This window comes from Silurus aristotelis (genome assembly GCF_946808225.1).
Source record: "Silurus aristotelis genome assembly, chromosome: 28".
Lineage (NCBI taxonomy): Eukaryota > Metazoa > Chordata > Actinopteri > Siluriformes > Siluridae > Silurus > Silurus aristotelis.
This window is the reverse complement of record NC_139601.1, coordinates 10853000-10873144: the sequence shown is the minus strand read 5'-3', so window position 1 is coordinate 10873144 and position 20145 is coordinate 10853000. Positions and strand designations below refer to the sequence as shown.

The 20145-nt window shown below is 38.4% G+C and overlaps 1 protein-coding gene across 3 annotated transcripts in view; it reads right to left on the bottom strand.

Annotated features, from left to right (window-relative positions):
- Nucleotides 1–20145, bottom strand: part of ephb2b (eph receptor B2b) — a 139514-nt gene that overhangs the window by 42724 nt on the left and 76645 nt on the right. For all 3 annotated transcript variants that reach the window (XM_083534088.1, XM_083534089.1, XM_083534090.1), the window contains exons 4-5: nt 3738–3893; nt 618–947 (exon numbers count right to left, since the gene is read on the bottom strand). In XM_083534088.1, the coding sequence (XP_083390214.1) occupies nt 618–947; nt 3738–3893 (486 nt within the window). The remainder of the gene's footprint in view (nt 1–617; nt 948–3737; nt 3894–20145) is intronic.

The window sequence follows — 20145 nt, the reverse complement described above, 5'->3', positions numbered from 1 at the left end:
GTGCAATCATGGACTGGTCGAGAGGAAATGGAGCAGGCATGAAGTTGTGCTTTAATTGTCAGCACCCCTTTCACAGATGATGAGCTCACAGCTGTACGACCAGTAGGCCATCAAGCTGCATCTGGTTCGGGGAGCATTGTGTGAATGAGAGTGCGTTTATTAAGTTCGAGTGCTCCAGCATTTGTATATAATGTATGTGAAACGAAGCAAAACCACAAAAGGATAATCAGGTAGGAAGGGCATAAAGCAATATTTCTGCTAACTACTCTGTCAAGTCACTGATTAAGCCCCAAGCCTCTTGAGGCTAACTGTAGCTAGCTAAAAGCTGCTGTGTGTTAATGAACACATTAAACAACACTTCTGATAATTTTTTTTTTTTTAAATGTTGCATGTACAGTATTTTACATTAATGCACAATAAACACCTGAATATATTCAACTTTGGCACTACTAAAATTTAACCCAATTTACAACCTTTTTAATGTATATTAAGTATAAAAATAAAAGTGTAAATCACTCAATGTAAATTCAGTCCAATGATCTAATTGCCCAATCATAATGCTTCCACAATCAGACAAAACAAAAACACCAGCTAAAAAAATTATAAATAGAACTCACCGGCCTGGTTGGTTGTTATGTTGACAGACACGTACTGGGGTGAATGTGGGCTCTGGTCTGAAACACCATTGACAGCCTGCACCTCAAAGGTGTACTGTGTGTGTGCTAGCAGGTCACTGACGTAGACCCATGTGTCGGTGAGGCCCAGCTGGCGTGGTGTGAACTGAACGTTGTCCCCGCATCGTGTACAGCCTCTGCCACCACAGCTCTTACAGATCAAATTGTAAACAACATCACTGCGTCCGCCACTGTCACGTGGAGGACTCCATTCCAGCCTCAGTGACGTCTCGTTTACATTAGAAATCACATTCTGTGGAGCTGATGGTACGGCTGTGGACACACACACACACACACACACACACACACACACACACACACACACACACACACACACACACACACACACACACACACACACACACATATACACCATGGTATTTTGTTACTAGAAAAGTAAAAATTACCAACAAATTGTTCTGATGCTTAAAATAAATGCCTATTTAAAGGGTAAAACAAAATACAAGCACAATATTGTAAAATATGTGAATATAAAGTCTGGCTTTGGGAGGTGGTAGTTTAGAGGTTAAGGCATTCTAATCTGGATTGAAAGGTCACCAGTTTAAGTCCCAGCACCACCAAGCTTCCACTATTGGGCCGTTGACCAAGGCATTTAACCCTGAACTGCTCAGTTGTAAGTCGCTCTAGATAAGAGCATCTACCAAATGCCATAAATGTAAATGCCTTACACTACCTTCAGCTGTCATTATGAAGATCAATTTAATCTCAATTGATATTTTCCTTTCTAATAATGTGGATGCAGTGAATGCCTACAAATCATCCTTCGTTTCATAACATTCTGACATAGCAAATCTGGGTAGAGATGGACCATGTAGCACCAATGTAGTACAAGGAATTCCTCATCCTCTCCATATAAAACCATTACAGCACAGAGGTTAGAAATATTAAACATGGCATGTCAGATCTCATACAGAAATCCTGATCGGTTTCAAAACAGCTCGTTTCGCAAGAAACCTATTACTACAAAAATCCTATCTAAACCTCAATTACATCCCAAATTTTTGTTTAGTCCAGTTCTGCAGCTAATTCGTACATGCTCTGTGTAAAAAAAATGAACTGCACCAAAATTTGGATCGTTGCAATTACAGGTTTGCATCATGCTGGGCTACATCAAACCAACATCACTTGGCACTGGTAATTAATGACAGGAAATACAGGTTTACTGCTCACTAGAGGCCAAGAGCTCATACTGAGAGGTACATGACATTCAAGACTAGTAAAATTTACCCTGTGTGCATCTTTAAGAAAGAGAATTCAATGACTAAAAATTCTCTGCATATACAGTGTAATATGTCTTTTGACATGTGAAAAACATGTTGAAAAAAAGTAAAGTGATTTGCATTTCTACGGCCTCCTATTTTATTTTTGATAGACAACCCATCTAAAACAAACAATACCCTGTATTTATCTCCAGACATGTGGTTCTAATTAGTGTATCCTGTTCTCTGGGGGCTAATGAGATAACCAAAAAGCAGCCCTTTCACCCTCTTGATGTTTAAATAGAAAAAACATATCCAACTGATAGCTCATTTACGACCCTTTTAATCACATCCCCATTACAAGACATCTCCAGTCCTGAAGGGCAAACCCATGATGGCCCCCTTTATTGCATGCAAAACTGTTCCTAAACATTGCCTTCCTAGGGAAAGCGGGTGGTAATGGGCGGCGTTAAGCTTTTTGGAGCTCTCAGATGTGCTCCTTTCCAGTCTTTAATCAGTGTGAAGCCTGCTGAGCGGCAGCTCTGTGACGTTGATGCTGTTTTCTTATTCACAACAGCTGCTCTGCTCCCAGGGCTGGCCTTATGCAAATGCCTTTTGTCAAACAGCTCAAGTGATCTTCCTTTCTATTTTGCTTTCTCTCTCTCTTTCTATCGCTGGCTTTTTTTCTTGCTCGTTCTCTGCCCTCTCCTTCTCCTGCTCTCCTCACTGTCGCTTTTAAACAGAAATGAAAACACAGAGTGTATAATAGTGACGGCAGCTTTGGCAGCATCAGCCTCCTGTGTGTCTACAAAGAGGCCATGCCCTCCTCTGCTAGTCTGTAACCCGGACTGCTCTGAGGCCAGAGGGAATAAGCAGAGACTGCATTGTGGCAACAGAGGTTTAACCTGTTCTCTGTGATGTAAAAGGTCATGGTTTGGCTGAAGGCTATGTCCTGCTGTTGTTATACTCAGCGTACATAGATACAACAGAATTGAGAATTTTTTTTAGTAGATAATATTTGCTTCTCTTCTGATTCACAAGTGCACCATTAAAATGATTTAGATCTGGCCTGAGAACTTTAGAGTTGTTGATCTGAAGGCAGTTTTGTGGATTATGAATGCAAGGAGGCTTGCTTCATATTACAAACTATTTGCTATTTGTAGATAATTCAAAATCAGAATAGAGTTCAGATTATGAATATGGACAGATCCACAAATGTCACAGAACTGAAAACTGAGGCCAGTTTAGTCTTTCTTTATTGTTTATTCTAAACATAACTTAGAAATACAACTGGATTTGGTTTAGATGCTACTTGTACCTGATTAGGCACCTGTTTTATCATTTAGCCTTTAACAATTATATTATGAATGTGGGAACATTTGGGAATGAAACAGGACTTTTGCAGATTCTATTTGCAACTTATTTGGAAACTTGTACTGTATAACCTAAACATTTGCGTCAGATAGTGGGTTTCTGAGAGCACCTACAGAGCTCACAGAGCCTTCATTCTCCTCATTCTCTTTGCAATTTATTCATAACATTTATATTTTCTCTCAGTGTTACTGCCCAAAATCTTTTGAACAATTTAGAAAGGTACTACATATTTGAAATAATGCTTCACTTACATTGGTTGAACACTAAACAATACAGGTGGTGGTAAATTAGGTGTAAATATTTTCAAAATAATAGAAAGACATCCATAAAGTTGTAAGGTTTATAAAAACTGCAAAAACACCTTTTTGAAAATAAGCAGAGGATAATATTTTGTTATTAGCTGACTATTAGCAATCTTGTAATATTTCTGATTATAAATATACTGCAGAGTTAGATGGAGGTGACATACTTGTGCAGGGCATCTGAATGGGGTCCGAGTCAGTGCGGTAGTAGTTGTTGCGGCACACACAGTTGGTGGCACCATCATTGGTAGTGCGGCTGTTGATGGGACATGGCAGACACGCCTCATCGCCCTGCGCTGGCTTGAAGAAACCCGACTGGCATGCTGGAAGACAGAAAAAAAGCAGTGGAATGAGGGGAAAAAGTGAAGACTGCTTTTTGATTTTTTGCATTAGCCAAGGGCCAAAGCATGGGAGGAAATTATGGGAATGAAGCTGAACCATTAAAAAAAGTAACCATGCAAACACGGCATTCTGCTTGAGCTGAATTACTGGAAACCCCTTTGCTCCCTCCTGACACATTAAAAGTGCTCCATTTCCTGTGATTTGTTCACAGATGTCATCTCTTTCAGGGAGAATTAAGGCAGAGAAGAGAGAAGGGGAAACAAAAGGAAGAGGAATTAATGATAAATCATTATTGCTATTAAGCATGAGGTTTTCCAGCATATCTGACCTGTACCATTCCACAAAAAGGTTAGTCATTTCATTCTCTTTTTTTGTGAACTCTTTCCTCTTCACCTTAGAGACCTTCCATTGCTCCTGACTTGGGAGGACCTCTTATAATGCACTGCACCTGCCTGGGCACTGTATCAAGTGCTTTTTATTTATTGCATGGACCCAAGAGTAGAACGAGGAAAATGTATCTGAGTAACTTAAACTGGTGTTTTTTTTACCCTTCTGTCTGGTTAAACAGTACATCTTGTCAAGCTCTCCAAGTAAAAAAAAAAAACCTATTAATGGCCCACATTGGATCCCTGGGAGACATCATTATACAGCTATAACAAACAACAACAGAATTTTCCAACCACAGGAAAGTGATGTAACAAAACAGACTTGGATAAAGATCTAATGCATATCCCTGTATACTGACCCAACCCTTGCATGATCAGGGAGCAACAGAGACTGAGAAAGTGAGAGAAATATTATGACAGAAACGAAGAAAGAAAAAAAGAGGACTTATCCACATCTGCGTTTTCAGGCAGAGTCTGCCTTGCCTAGCCAAGCATTCTGTAAAACTTCTCAAACTCGTTCCTAACATATTGCGTTCCCCTCGATGCCACACATGGTTAACGTATGCATTCAATCTCCAATCCTCTCAGGCAAGCTAAGAGCAATAAAGCAGACCTGTTGCCCTCCACGGTCTTAGCTGGGATTCACTGCTGCAAAATGAGAAGGTTATTTGGAGCAACTGGCCCCTAGTCAGGAATCGGACCAGTCGCAAAATATCTTAAAAGTAAGAAGGGCCGCATCTGCCGACTTGCTGACATCACATTCTTCGTGCTTAATTATGGAGGACGGGGGTTAACCGGAGCCTTTTGGCCCTTCTGGGGCGCCTGGTATTTCTAGAAATCAAGTCAGACAAAAAGACTCCCTCTATCCCATGCTCTCTTTCACCTGCTCCCTCTCAAACTGTCTCTCTCTATCCCACTTTGACACCTCCATCAAGCATAAGAGCAAAGGTGTTGGTGGAACCACCGCACACACTTGCATATACAGAACATACTCTCTCGCTGTCTAAAGAATATAAACAAACTCTGACTTTCCCACATTTCCCAAGTTCTCATAAGCCTCTAACAGGAATCCCAGCCTGACAGCTCTCTTACATTCCACATTTTTTTTTTTTTTTCTCCAAACATAGTCACACACAATGTGCATGCACACTACTCTCAGGCATATCTATGTTTAAAAGCATGGTTAACTATTCAGCAATAGAATTTGATTCCGGATGAGGCATTAATAAATGTTTAAGGATGGGGAAATGGTCTGGAGGAAAATATACACCACCACAGCAATGAGGCACTTCACCTCCCATTAGTTGTGACATGTTTTCCTTCTATCATGATTTATGACCAAAATAAATGGTGGATGAAGTGAAATATGAGGCTCTTGCATTCAGTGTCAACAGAATCCCTAAATGAAGCTCAGACTACAGAGCTAAAGAAGTCAACTGGGACTTCAACCGCTTAAAACTTCGCCCGTTTAAATGAGAAGCAGCACTATGGCAGAAAGAAGGAAAACAGAGTGGTTGTACATCCGGAGAAAATAAAACACACTGGGAGAAATCGAAGTGGAAATGCACATGGACTTGAAGTGAGAAAGTATGCATGAGTGGTGTAAAATGATATCCTGCTTCAGCCGCAATCAGTACTAATGTAATAGTATAAATAGCACAACAATCAAAGCCTGAGCTGAGAAAATAAACATTGAGGTTCCGTGCTTACATGCATCTGCATTGTCCATTGGTGCATCTAACTTTTTACTTCCAGATGGTCCTATCCATGCAGGTCAATGTGTGATTCACTGAAATGGGACAGATGAGTAAAATAGTCATATAATGATCTTAGAGCAGTAGAAACGGGACGGGTTTTTTTTTCCATCTGTAGCTAAGGGACAAGCAAATTACTTATTATATAATTAAGCGTGACAGGACATGCTGTTATAGCAAATAACTCATTATCTCACCTAAGGGTTCACCCTGAAGTATATATAGGCAAAAAAATTTATATATATATATATATATATATATATATATATATATATATATATATATATATATATATATATATATATATATATATTTTTTTTATATAAGCGCACCCATATATAAGCCGCACCCACTGAATTTTACAAAGATTTTTATTTTGAACATAAATAAGCCGCAGGTGTCTACACTGAAACTAATAAACTTTACACAGGCTTTAACGAAAGACAGTGTGTGTTACACGGTGTAACGGGTGAAATATGTTGTGGCTCCTTTAAGAGCAGAGCGGCATTTTGGGAATAGCCTGCCGCCGCACTTTTTCGGTATTACTGCATGTGTGCAAGACCGAGGAATATGTCCTTATTATTTTCTGATGCTCATTTCTAAGTTTCTTTGACTAACCCGTAACGCTGTTGCCAAGAAAAACTTTTTTTTTCCAATGCCGTGCAGCTCAGAACACAGGTGAGGTGCGTTTTTTTTCGTTTCCGTTCAGAAATTTCATTGGTCTAATGTTATGGGGCTCAGTTTTTTGGCTTTAAGTTTGTGAAACTGGGAAAACCCCAGGAAAAATTCATAAATTAGCCACTCCGTTGTTTAAGCCACGGGGTTCAAAACGTGGGAAAATATAATTTCGGCTTATAGTCCGAAAAATACAGTATACTTCGGGGTGATCCCAGAGGGAAGCCTCTTCCGAAGCTGTCTCTCAAGAAAGCCTGAAAATGGTTTGCTGAAGAAAGCCTGTCCAAGAGCACTGAAACAGCATCATGTTCTGGGGATGCATGAGTGCTGCTGGTACTGGGGAGCTGTGGTTCATTGAGGAAACATAGATTCCAACATGTACTGTGACATTCTGAAGCAGGACATGTATCCTCCCTCCAGAAACAGGGCCAAAGGGCAGTTTTCCAAAATAAAAATGACCCCAAACACACCGCCAAGATGACAACTGCCTTGCTGAGGAAGCTTAATTTGAAGATGATGAAGTGGCTAATTATGTCTCTAGACCTGGACCCTATTGAGCACCTGTGGGGCATCTTCAAGTGGAAGGTGGAGAAGCTCCATGTGTCTAACCTCCAGCAGCTCTGTGATTTCATTATGGGGGGGTGTAAGAGGGTCCCAGCAACAAACTGTGCAGCTCTGGTGAATTCGATGCCAAGGAGGATTAAGGCAGTGCTAGATAACAATGGTGATCACACAAAATATTGACACTTTGGACACAGTTTTGACATGTTCACTTAGGGTGCACTTACTTTTGTTGTTGCCAGCTATTTTGGCACTAATGGCTACATATTAATTACTCTGAAATATATCCAAGTTTTATTTCTATAGTGTTGTCCCTTGAGAAGAAATTAAAATTGATGCTGAAATTTGAGGGGTGGCCTATTTCTCTCAAATATTGTTCACAATATTGTTCACTGTCTAAATCTGTGTTAGTGAGCACTTCTCCTTTGCTGAGAGAATCCATCCACCTCACAGTTGTGGCATAACAAGATGCTGATTAGACAGCATGATTATTGCACAGGTATGCCTCAGGCTGGCCACAATAAAAGGCCACTCTAAAATGTGGCATTTTACTGTAGGGGGGGATATGGATTCTTTATGCAAATGTGAAACCATACTCAACATAGAGCATGAAGACAAATTATTTTTATAAATGTTTTAAAGTAATGATGGGTGTTTTAAATTATGTAAATCATCAGGACACCAAAAGAAACGTTTGCTATGTTTCCACACGGATGTTTTTAATTGCCCGATTTCGGATTGTACGAATTTCGGTGCTTGTTTTGAGACTTGCCGCATCAGTAAAACAAATGTTTAGTGATTTCAAAGTATTGTTTATATATTGTAAATATGTGTTGTGTTGAAGGTTATAATTTCGGCTCTTATATATTTATTTATATTTTTAATAAAAAGGTCAAACAGAAATGCAACTGCATTATTCGCGTGTTAATAAAATTAGTGCTGTTAAAATTCATTTGCGTTAAGCTGTTAGAAAACATCAACTCTGAGCATTGATAAATGTGTCATCTTTATACAATGAATATAAAGATGACACTAAAAGCAAGACCAACCTGTTTGAAAATAAGGTTTAATCATTGTAATGTATATATACTATATATTATATTATATTTTATTATTAATATTTTTAATACTGTATAACTCAATAGCAGTTACTAAAAAACTGAATACACTGAATAAAATTAGACTGTAAATTACACTTAACTTTGCAATACTGACACTGGTACAGCTTATATGCTTATTTGCAATTTCCATAGAAACACAACAAAAGTGTGGAATAATTTTGTAAACATGTTGAGCACGACCCCATTTAAAATGCCGCAGTAATTGCTCACTTTAGTGCAGTTACTTTTGTATTGTTATTTTAAAATAGTACTCGGAGGCTATGTGAAATCATTACAGCTAGAAATATTAATTCAGTGTGTTTTCATCATGAAAATTTGCTCTTAAATAGGGTAGAAAAGAAGGTTCTAACATTCTAATGGAATTTATAAACACTTCAGGTCTAATTTAACACCAGGCCTGACAAAACGCTCCAGATCACCTCAAAGTGGTTCCAGGCTCAGTGTCAAAAAAAGAATTCTTCGTCTGCTTCACTAGTGAAAGTGAGGGACACAAAAGGTGACAGGCCCACCCTCAAGCTCTTTCTTTGCTTGTGTTTATTACTCTTAATAACTGCTGGAAGTGAAAAAAGTCACAGCAGCGTAACTGGAGGCTTAGTGCATACCCAGCGTGTAAAACCCACACCTTGAGGCAGTGCAAAGGGTGCCAGAACACTAGTCAGTTTTTATTGCAGGTAATTTGCTGGTTGTTTCAAAAGTTTCCAGACCATGTCGTCCATGCTGATTTATGTGGCCACTAAAGACAGACCTGCAGCCCCAGACAGCTACATGTGTGTGTAAGTGTGTGTTTGTTCTTAAACAGGCCAGTGTCAGACTTTTAGAAGGTCTCTGCTACACTAAGTAGCCACCGGATACGACTCCTTCTGTATCCACCATGGCCACCAGCAAATACTCTGCTACTAGCAGACCACTGCTTGTAAGCTGTGGTTAATCCAAAAAAAACCCTGTTTTTCACATGTAGACACACAAATACCCAAAATACACACGTGTATATATATGCCTCAACAGTCCCCCACAAAATGACTCCTTTGTCTGAAATCCTGGGTGAGTGTAGCAGTAACAGATCCCCTCCCCTTTATTTCTGCTGGCTGTTCATTCAAGCGCTCCAAAGCCAGCCAGAAACTGCATTTAATGAAAGGTACATTAAAGAGACTCACAGGAGAGGTGTGTGTGTGTGTGTGTGTGTGTGTGTGTGTGTGTGTGTGTGTGTGTGTGTGTGTGTGTGTGTGTGTGTGTGTGTGTGTGCGTGTGTTTATGTGAGTGTGCACTGAAAAAAGGAAAGATAGGAAAAGGGGGTGGGGCATCACAGGATGCTTGGTTTTGTTAGCGCAGCAGAAAAAAGTGCTGAATGCACTAGAAATAGGGGTGGGGGGGGGAATTCTTGTTGATGAAAGGGGGCAGACCCTACTGTGAAAGAGTAACTAGGATCATTACATAAATAATTTTCTTTGCTGGCTCAAATTAGCCACCACCTTATTTACATCAAGACCTAAAATAGATTTGGGAGGATTTCCTAACCCTGTGCATAAATAAGCTAAAGATATAAACAACAAACTTTTAGAACATATCTTTTGTGATTTGCTGTGATCTATGATTGCCCTGACTAACCATCAGATCATCATTCATTGGTTACAGTCAGCCTATCCTCAATAATACTCACTACTCAGAAGGCACTGAAAGAGTTGTTTCATCACAGAAACAGATCTAAAGTTTGGCTGAGCCTCCCCAGGCCTTGTAATTCAATTATAACCCAGGACTGGGCAGTTAATTCAATCAAGCTTGTGCGAAAGCAATTAAACGACCAGATTTCAGCTCACCCCACCATTTGGCCACAGATAATACCTTCATTTCCCTCTCTGGGTTTTTTTTTTAATGTCCACTGCAATTAACATGCCAGCCCACTACTCTGTAAAGGACTTACCTGTAGCCCCTAGAAAGTCTAATGCTGATCACATAAATAAAACTGAGTCTTGGTGCAATCAGAATAAGATCTAGCATGCATAAACATCATTAAATGCTAATTTGTCTAATAGAGGACAATATTATAACTGTCAGTAATGTATTTAACAGGTTTTAAAATGGCCAAAAACAGTCCAAAAAGGACCTGCTAATTGAACTCTCTGACAAAAACATCTAAAACTTGTAAATGTATGTTTATAAAATGCATGCTTAAAACTGTAATGTAAAATGCAATGAGAATTGTTATGTACATGGAAACTTTTTCAAACTAAAAAGCACAAAACAAACAAAAAACAAAACATGAAACAACGAATGTCTATGTTTAATCTCTAAAACTGTTATGTGGGAAGAAAAAATCAAATAAAATGCTCAGTGGTTTATGTGTTGGACATCTGATTAGAAGGTTGTGAGTTCAAATCCCAGTTTCCTAATAATTACCATTGCTGGGCAATTGACCAAGACTGTTAACCCTAAACTGCTCATTTGTATAAATGAGATAATTTGTGTCACTTTGGATAAGTGTATAAGGGTGTTTGTCAAACACCATTAATGTAAACCTTTTAATTAATGCAAGTACTGTATAATACATAAAAAGGAAAAAAAGTCTATTATTACACTGCATTCCTAGCTAACGTGAAAACATGTCAAATGCAGTCAAATTTAACCATTTCTTAATATAAGATCATTTAACCTATTTCTGGATATTATTATTGAATTACTCAACCCCAGCCACTCTTAGTGCCGGTCCCAAGCCTGGATAAATGGGGAGGGTTGCGTTAGGAAGGGCATCCAGCGTAAAAACATGTGCCAAATCAAACATGCGGATGATCCGCTGTGGCGACCCCTAATGGGAGAAGCCGAAAGAAAGATTAATTAATTACTCATTAATTTAGCTTGCTTACAAAAGTGCTTAATATGTGCAAAAACAATCAACTTGAAATGAGTTCAAATGGCTTAAAATATGTTTAATAATCTCATATTTATTTTTTAGCAATTTAATCAGAGGTTAGTATTCAGTAAATTTTAAAATATTTAAGATATTTCCACTTGCCAGCATTACTTTTGTTGTACTAAGTAAGAAAAGAAGAAATTAAGACTAAGAAATATGTAAGGAGGACAGTGTTTCAGGAGTTTTTTCCAATTCCACATTTCAATATTCAATAAGTTCTAATCGACTTATACAGTCAGCTAAATCTTAAAAGTATCTTTCACTGAAAAATACTCTCATGTCTTTCATTTTGACATTTGAGTTTTGAAGCACAAGCTGTAAATAACTGTGGTACCAGAGTGTGGCTCGATGCATGTTCTAAAAATGTTTATATATGTATCTGGTTTAGACTTCTAAAGCTTTTCCCGTCTCTGAAAGCTCCCGTTTGTGTGTATGTCTGATATTTGTGCAAGTGCGAGTTAAACTCCGACAGTTGTCAGGACTGCAACCCAAATCCTCCTGTGCACAGATGAATCGGGCCGGTGAAGTGTGTGTGTGTGTGTGTGTGTGTGTGTGTGTGTGTGTGTGTGTGTGTGTGTGTGTGTGTGTGTGAGAGAGAGGAGATTACTTAAAAAATGTGCCCAACACCTGGGAAATGAGCTCTCCAGGGTGGCCGCAACAGCTGGAAGGTTTTGTGCTTGTTGCACATGTTGTGTTTGCTCACACGCTCTCACATGCGCGAACACACACAGAGTAGATTAAAAGAATAAACGAATGAAAGCCCCAGTGCCAGGCCTCAGCCTGGAAGATTACTTGATCTCACAGTGTCCTCTGAAAGTATAGGTAAAAAAACGCCTGAATGTTTGTATTGGGGTATTCGGGTGTCTTGACGCATTAAGATGTCGGGAGTTGTGGTTAGGGGCAAAGGAATAAGAACTGTATTCTGATTTCACATAATCTTAGGAAATTGATATATTTAATTTCAGCAGCACATACGCAAAATGGCTGCCATGTGCATGATGTATAAATTTCATGTTCAGTAATATTCAGTGTCTGTGTGGTTACAATTCCATATTACACACTTCAATGTTCTTTTATTTTAGTTTAGTTTAACTTATTAAATTTTTTGAGGATTTTATTCCAATTTATTTAATTTTAAGATTGATCATTTATTTATTTAGTTAGTTAGTTTTTATAGACTAGCTAATTTCTATAAGCACAGAGATACCAACAAGGGCGAGTGGGTCATTTAAATTTTTTTATTGCTCATTGTATTTTTATTAGATTTGTTCATTTTCTTAGGATTTGTTATTTGATTATTGTTTATAAAACTTTCCGGTTGGCTTTTTTGAATGATTGATGATTAATTTTCAGACCAACCTTCCTTTTTCCTTCTTTGTAAAGCAAAAAAATGAATTAAATAAAGTAATTCAGAAAAGACTGCTTATATAGCTGTTAATCGTTAGATCAAGGCCAACTAATAACCCCATTACTCTTGTTTTTAGCTACCTTTGGTTATAGCTTTGACACTATACCCAGAAATTATCACAGACATAATAAGAACAGAACAATCCTTTCCAAAAAATATCAAGAGTATGTCAAATGATTATGGCAACGTACAAGGCTGTTTTTCAAGGTCTGTGAGGAGATTTTACGCTGAACATGGCGCAAATTGATCTACGAGGCACAATTTACCCTGAAACAAGCGTTGATAGTTTTTATGGAAAACAATCCTATTTTCACCATGTCTGTAAGCATTTCAAAATAGGCTATGTAATCCATAACTTAAACTAGGCAAGAGGCACAAGGTATTGCTTGTCCTTGACATGATGATGTATGGCTCAATCAGCAACGCCTATAGTTTTCAGAAAAACAGTCCATGTGCAAGTCTGTTTAAATTATTAATTTTTTTTACAAAGAAATAAAAGAAAGTGATGATGCAAATGTACTATCTAGCATTAATTATAATGAAAAAATTATCCTGCCAAGACAAGTGTACATAAAAAATATGCAAATATTAGGGTAGGTAAATGCCCTTGGACAGGGTGTTAACTGCTCTGTTCTGTGTACATGAGCTCAAAGATGGCTAATGTCAATCTAATGAACAAAGAAAAGCATACTGCCATCTTTCTCACCCTGTTAGCATGGTTTATTATGCACCTTCAGGCTCCTAGGGACAGAGGGCGGAGACATTGAAAGGGTTGAGATTTTTATGATCACAATTGATAGGGCAAATACATAATTTTAAATATAAGTAAATGTTTTGTCATTCAAAACCATTTAGGATAACTATGATATTATGGAGAACAGTGGTAAAGAGAAGCTAACCGAGCTGGTTCACAGTTGGATGATGTTTTAACAACACGTCAGTATTAAATATGCATCCTAGAACAGTTGCCATAATTTTGATAACATTTTATAGCTCAGTGTGTAAAACTGCTGGTCAGGAATGTTTTGCTCCTGACCCTTTACTGCAGCATCTTCAAGGTCAAGCCTATAAAGCATAGCCAAGGCATAGCCATTTACCCCATTATGTGCTAGCAGAGAAAATCAGGAAGCCAGTATTTTTTTTTTTTGAGTTTTTATCATTCTTAACATGTTTGAATGGCTACTCGAATTAAAGAATTGCATATAAAACAAACCTTTATTCATAAATAAGTAGGTCTACAAATAATGATATATAACACATGATATGTTCTGCAGATGGATATTTCAGGAGTGCTGAAAAAATAAAATGCTCTATCGCTATGAGTAATAACAAATAATAATAATAATAAAAACATTTAAATAGCACATTTTGAAAAGCCTTTAGTCTTTAGTGGATTGTTAACTGTTATTCTTGATGGACAATTAGTAATGATGATCATCCTGTTAACAACTATGACTTATCTATAGATTGCCATCTGAATGATGCTAGTTGATTTTAAACACAAACATATTTTAATTTAAGGCAGAGGGAAAAGTAAAACACACACAAAACCCCTCAATGTGAAATCCATTTTCTCAAAGCCATGCTTTAAGATTAGAATGTGAAAAAATTTAACAAGTTTTTTTTTTGTAAAGCTATATGAATAATATGTGGAATTTTCACTGCCGAACAATTTTCCCTCCCATAACAGACAAAAGTGCATAAATACAGTCTGGTAAATTACAGCAATCAGAAGAGGCAGCTGAATACATACAGACACAAATCACTTGACTGATAGCTCACAGGGATGTTGGGAGGATATTTGATTGCAAGTGGACCTCCTATTTCTATGCCCCCCCCCCCTTTTTTTTTTACCTTGATGATGCAGGTTGCAGATGGCTGAAACAGTGCAAAGACCTGCATGTGCATTTATCTCTATTAAAGATGCACTGTCAGTCAAAGAGGGCTGTCCGAGTGAGAGTCGCAGCCTCTGTAGGGGCCTTAATTTCCTCTGTGAGATAGAGATCAATGAAAATGTTCTGGGGAGAAGGAATTCCTGAGTGAAAGAGGATGGTCAGATAACCACATGCATCGACTCCATGAAATGTACTTACAGGTGCACTAATAGGAAATGCCTGTTTTGAGGGTTTACAAGCACATCAGGTATTGTGGGTTTTAATTCCTGCCAATATACCTTTCAGACAACACTGTATGCACCACTGTATTATCGTGTTACAACTAAGTGAAAAGAGTGGGCCTTTCTTTCCCCTTCTTGTCCGAGGTGACATGAGGAAGTTTAGGAAAACTGTTGTCTCTGGTTATGTCACTTTATGTTTTTGTCAATATAATAAAGGAGCTAATGGTTATACATGGAAAACAGACATCGGCTAAATGCTTAATCTGGACTCGTCATTATACACAGATAATGCTATGTATAAAAACTTGGTGTAGACCTTGTAGACACAAAAGGATCAAGCTTTTCATTAGGATACGGATGTACCTTTGGTGCTAAGTGATTTGAGCATCTATGCAGCTCGTGCCTGGATTGATGCACTGCCAGCTTTTATGGTTTTTGACTGTGCCTGTCAGAACCTTGGCCCTGAAACTCTGAATGTGCCCTTTGCTCAAGGACGGGTAGTTACCAGGGCAACAGCAGTCATTGCAGCGCACATCCCTCCCTTGTTGTGCATGCATCCCACTGGTCAAAGGCGCAAACTGCCTCAGTGAAGAAGAGTAAAAGGGGGGGGGCTGCGCTTTAGAAACCAAGGTGTGTTTCGAACAGCCTCAGCATACGAATGGTGAACAAGAGGGGGAGGTAGACATGGGTGTGAGGAAGCAATCTTAGGGCAAACAAAAATTGTCCTTTACAGAAGAATACAGAGAACAAAAACAGCAGCTTTGACGTGGCTTTGTCTCCCAGTCTCACTCTCTTGAATACAACTGACTATCAATCCTTGTTCTGGAGGCATGGTGCCTTGAGGGAACAACTTGGATGATTTTTTTTTACAAATACCACATGCTATGTTTTCCTATGTATTCCTTTTTTCTAAATAATGCAATAATTCTTACTAAAAGAACAACATAGTTGGGTTAAGAAGAAAGTGAAGTGTTTTCGTTTCATGAAGCCGTTCCACAGTAGTGACTAGTGACAGAGGCAGGACAAGGTGGTGTGATGGGTGATAGACAGGTAGCATAAAGGAGTTGTGTGTTTCCTGTCAGGGTTAGCAGCAGGAGAGGACAAGGGAGGGAAAAGTGGGGGCTGAGTGGAAGTCTAGGGAGCAGCTGGTGCCCCATCTTGTCACTAGCCTTGCGCAAGCCTTCTTCATACAGAACATTTAGAGAGAGGGATGCACAAAAAACAAAACAAAAAAAACCCCCTCATGTATAGGGAAGAAAAATGGAATGTCTAAGGGTAAGTATCAAATTCATTTGCTTCCTCTATTAAATCAGCCACCATCCCTGGAGTATATTTATGCAAGATTATATCGTATCGGTACTGACCAAACGTCCTTAATGAGCCTTCAGGGAGTCAGACCGCTATTATCTCTTCCATCTGAAAAAGCAACAGCTGCATAGTGGCTTCAAACGCACACACACACACACACACACACACACACACACACACACACACACACATACACACATACATATATATATATATATATATATATATATATATATATATATATGTATGTGTGTGTGTGTGTGTGTGTGTGTGTGTGTGTGTGTGTGTGTGTGTGTGTGTGTGTGTGTGTGTGTGTGTGTGTTTGACCTTTTAATTGCAGCATGTCAATATCTATTCTTGATTTGTTTTTATTATACTTGCTTTTTTTTTTTTTTAAGTTTACTTAACTGCCATAGTGTTGCTTTTCTGCATTAAAGAAGTATGGATAATTTTAGAATAGTTCTGGCCTGAGGAAATTTTTTTTTACAGCTTAGTTCTCATCCATGAACCAACTGCACTAAGGTATGCACACTGCAGTCTTCCTGGGATATAGATAATTTTTGCCTTGTGGGCTGTGGACTTCAGTGTCGAAACCCCAGTTCTGATTTCACAGTAGATACTTCATCACAATGGGTTGTGAATTTTATATTTCAGATGACCCAACAGATTTCTGAAAATGCAGGTCAAAACAAGCTGGGCTGGCACAAACCCAAACTCAAGATTTGGTTTGAGGTTTGCATCAAAACCATGTCAAAAGGAAAATGGTCGATATTTACCATTTATAGCATGCTTCCCTGAAGCGTCTACACCTGCACTGAGGCAGGGAGCGCATTGTTCACAGGCGAATCGTTTCAAAGGTTTAATGGCAGCCATTTAGGAATACATTACAGGCGCCAATCATCGATCCAAAGTGAGGTTGCGCCCTAGAATGAATACAGGATGAGCTTGACACATCATTTAATTAGCCTTTAAATATGTCAATGATTTGTTTCGGCTCAGGGTAAAAAAACTCTGCACTTTTGTCCGGCTCTTCCAAATGTCTTCTCTGTAGCTCCAGTCTGCTTAACCTTGTTACAGAGAGTTGCGTGCAGCTTGGCGCTCTCCCATTTGTCCCAATCAATGGAGCCTGTTAAAAGCAGACCCCAGGGGTCAGGGAAATTAAGCGGCCTTGCTTGCATTGAAGAAGGGGGCTGGGGCCCGGGACACATGGGTGATGAGCAAGGCCTTTCTGTTTCTATGGCAACATCGTGCTGGACTGCTGCTCCTCGCCTCGTCTGCATTTGTTTGGCTAGTCTGAGGGAACAATGGCAGCTCAGCAATGAGGGATTTGCTTGTTATGTACTTGCTGAGGAGAGAGCTCACTTAAGGGCACATTTACTGTAGGGATAATCTTTTTTTTTACCTGATGACACTGGAAATTAAGTTTTAATAGTATTAATTTTTAAAGGGTGTAACCAATCTTTTTTAGGTCAAGATAATTGCTCCCCAAAGTGTAACTAACCTATTACACTTTTGTTTTTTGGACCACACACTTAGAGCTGATAACATTTGCCTTCAAATATGTTCACATTAGACTGTATCTGCATGATTTCCTTTCAAAGACATTAGCATTTGCACTTTATTTTGCACTTCTTTGGTATGAAGGCTGCTAAAGTGTTTTCATAGGACACAAGTTCAGTGATTTAGTGTGCTAAATCCCAAGCTTCTCATCATAATTTTTTAACAACCACATAACTAATCCCATGTTAAGAAAAAAGCAAAGGAAAATAAAACACCACGATTTAACCATGTTCACTTGGACAGTATGCTGTCTGTACTGCGTAGAATGATCAAAACAAGAAAAATAATAGTACAAAAAGCATACCATATGAACATTACAATGTATACAACATGATGTAATCTTTTGAATGTTCATACTTCCTGTTAGAAGTTCCCCACCCCAAGCCATTTAAACAAACAAAGAAAGTATCTGCAGATGGCTCAACTGTCTGCCAACTGACTGAATGACTCTCCTCTACGCTACGTTAGCTATTTATACTGTACAGATGGATCAAATACAATGCTATCTACCTCACTAGCCTTGTCTTGTGACATCCTTAAACACTAAGCTAGCCAAATTTTAGGACTATTCTCCAGTGTTCGCTACTTAGTTTTGTTTGGTCATAGCAAACAACTAATAAATTACTACATCTACTAAATAAAGTTTTATAGTTTAATTTTTTTCTACACCTGTAATAACAGATGATTAGATTGCTGTATAAGGTCATTTTAGTGGCGACATCTGTAAGCAAATTTCTTATAATAATCTCACATTATAGTCAAGCAGTTTAGACAACAGACAATATTAGCTAGCTATTAGCTATTAGCTATTTTACCTTTAGCATTTGTTAGGAGCCCAGTTCCCAGCAAACTATAGTATTTCTTTCCATCTTATATAGTCGAGCCTTCATTTTTACCTTATACTAATTTGTTAGAATAACACATACTACATATTTATTTATTAATTTGACAGGGACAGTGTACATTAATTAGCATTACTGTAAATGCACTAGAATTAGCCAAAAGGCTATTTTTCATCCGTTGTCCCCGGATGAAAAAATATAAAATTTATAAATATATAAATATAAAAATATAAAATTTACAGCGATCCAATGACAATTTGAAAGTAACTTTATCAAGTATGAATCTAAAAAAAATTTATCTAAACATGATGTGTGCTTGTGTTGAATCTATATTTAAGTGTATGTGTGTGCATATGCCCTTGTTTAGAAATATATAGAAATATGTTTAGGTTGTTCTGAAAAAAGTTACTTACTGTGAAATCTTGCAACATTTTTAATGGTTTGATCACATTTTACTTTAAAAGAATGGCACCTAAAACAACACGTGTGTACGATTATCATCTGCACCATCCTTCCCAGTGATAAATGATAAACCATCATTGCTATCCATCATACTCCCTCTCTACACTATTGGATAAAGAAACAAGCAGTGTAAAGCATTCACATCTGTGGATGTGCCACATTAGAGAAAGCCAAACATCCCTCCCCCACTTAAAATTGCTAGCAAGGCATGAAAGCCACCTTAAATACACGACACATCCATCTAAGAACACGTTACCATAGCAATGGCAGCCAAGGACACCTGAGGAGCTAGCAGTCGATCCTGGCTGTCAACCATTATAAGGCAAAGCCTCCGTCACCAAAACAAACAGATACATTACTGACTTCCCCCGAGGCTTGAACCATGCATTCCATAGCTCAGTGATCATATTCACACAGGTCAAGCCTGCCTTCTCATTGCAAAAGCCATGGAGGTGAAGACAGCTTATTACTGTAATGTAAACTGATGGCAGTTGTTTGTCAGCTGGGCACTCGTTAAAAGTCTTTGACTCTCTGCTCACCCGGTTGAACATATATGACTTTTATGGCCGTTTATTTATTTTTTGCCTTTGAATTGTCATACTGAGAAGAGCAGCTGGGTAAATACCGAAAAGCTGCCAAGTAACATAGACACATAGACTGGCACAATGCTGATTTGCTTTTAAAATCCTCTTTTGTGACAGCGAAAGGCCACTTAATCTAAATGAAGTGTAATGGAACCTTTGGCAGTTTAGCTGAGAAAGCGTCTGAGACTGAGAGACTTGCTGGATTAGTCTAAGGTTCCTGGAGCTAGCAGGATTAATCCAGAGGGTCTGGCAGGAGCTGGGAGACAGTTGCACACTGTAGCAGAGATCTCTCTCTCTCTCTCTCTCTCTCTCTCTCTCTCTCTCTCTCTCTCTCTCTCTCTCTCTCTCTCTCTTTTTCCTGTCATGTGACTGGTTATCTGTAAGGAGACAATGCTAACAACCCTTTCTCAAGACTGAATTAAAACAAAGACAAATAAAAAGAACTTCATGGTTCAAATTGGAACATTCATAGATTTTCATGGAGGCTTTCAGGAGATCATATCAGCAAATATCTACCATCAAAAGTTTCATACAAAAAAATTTAATTATTC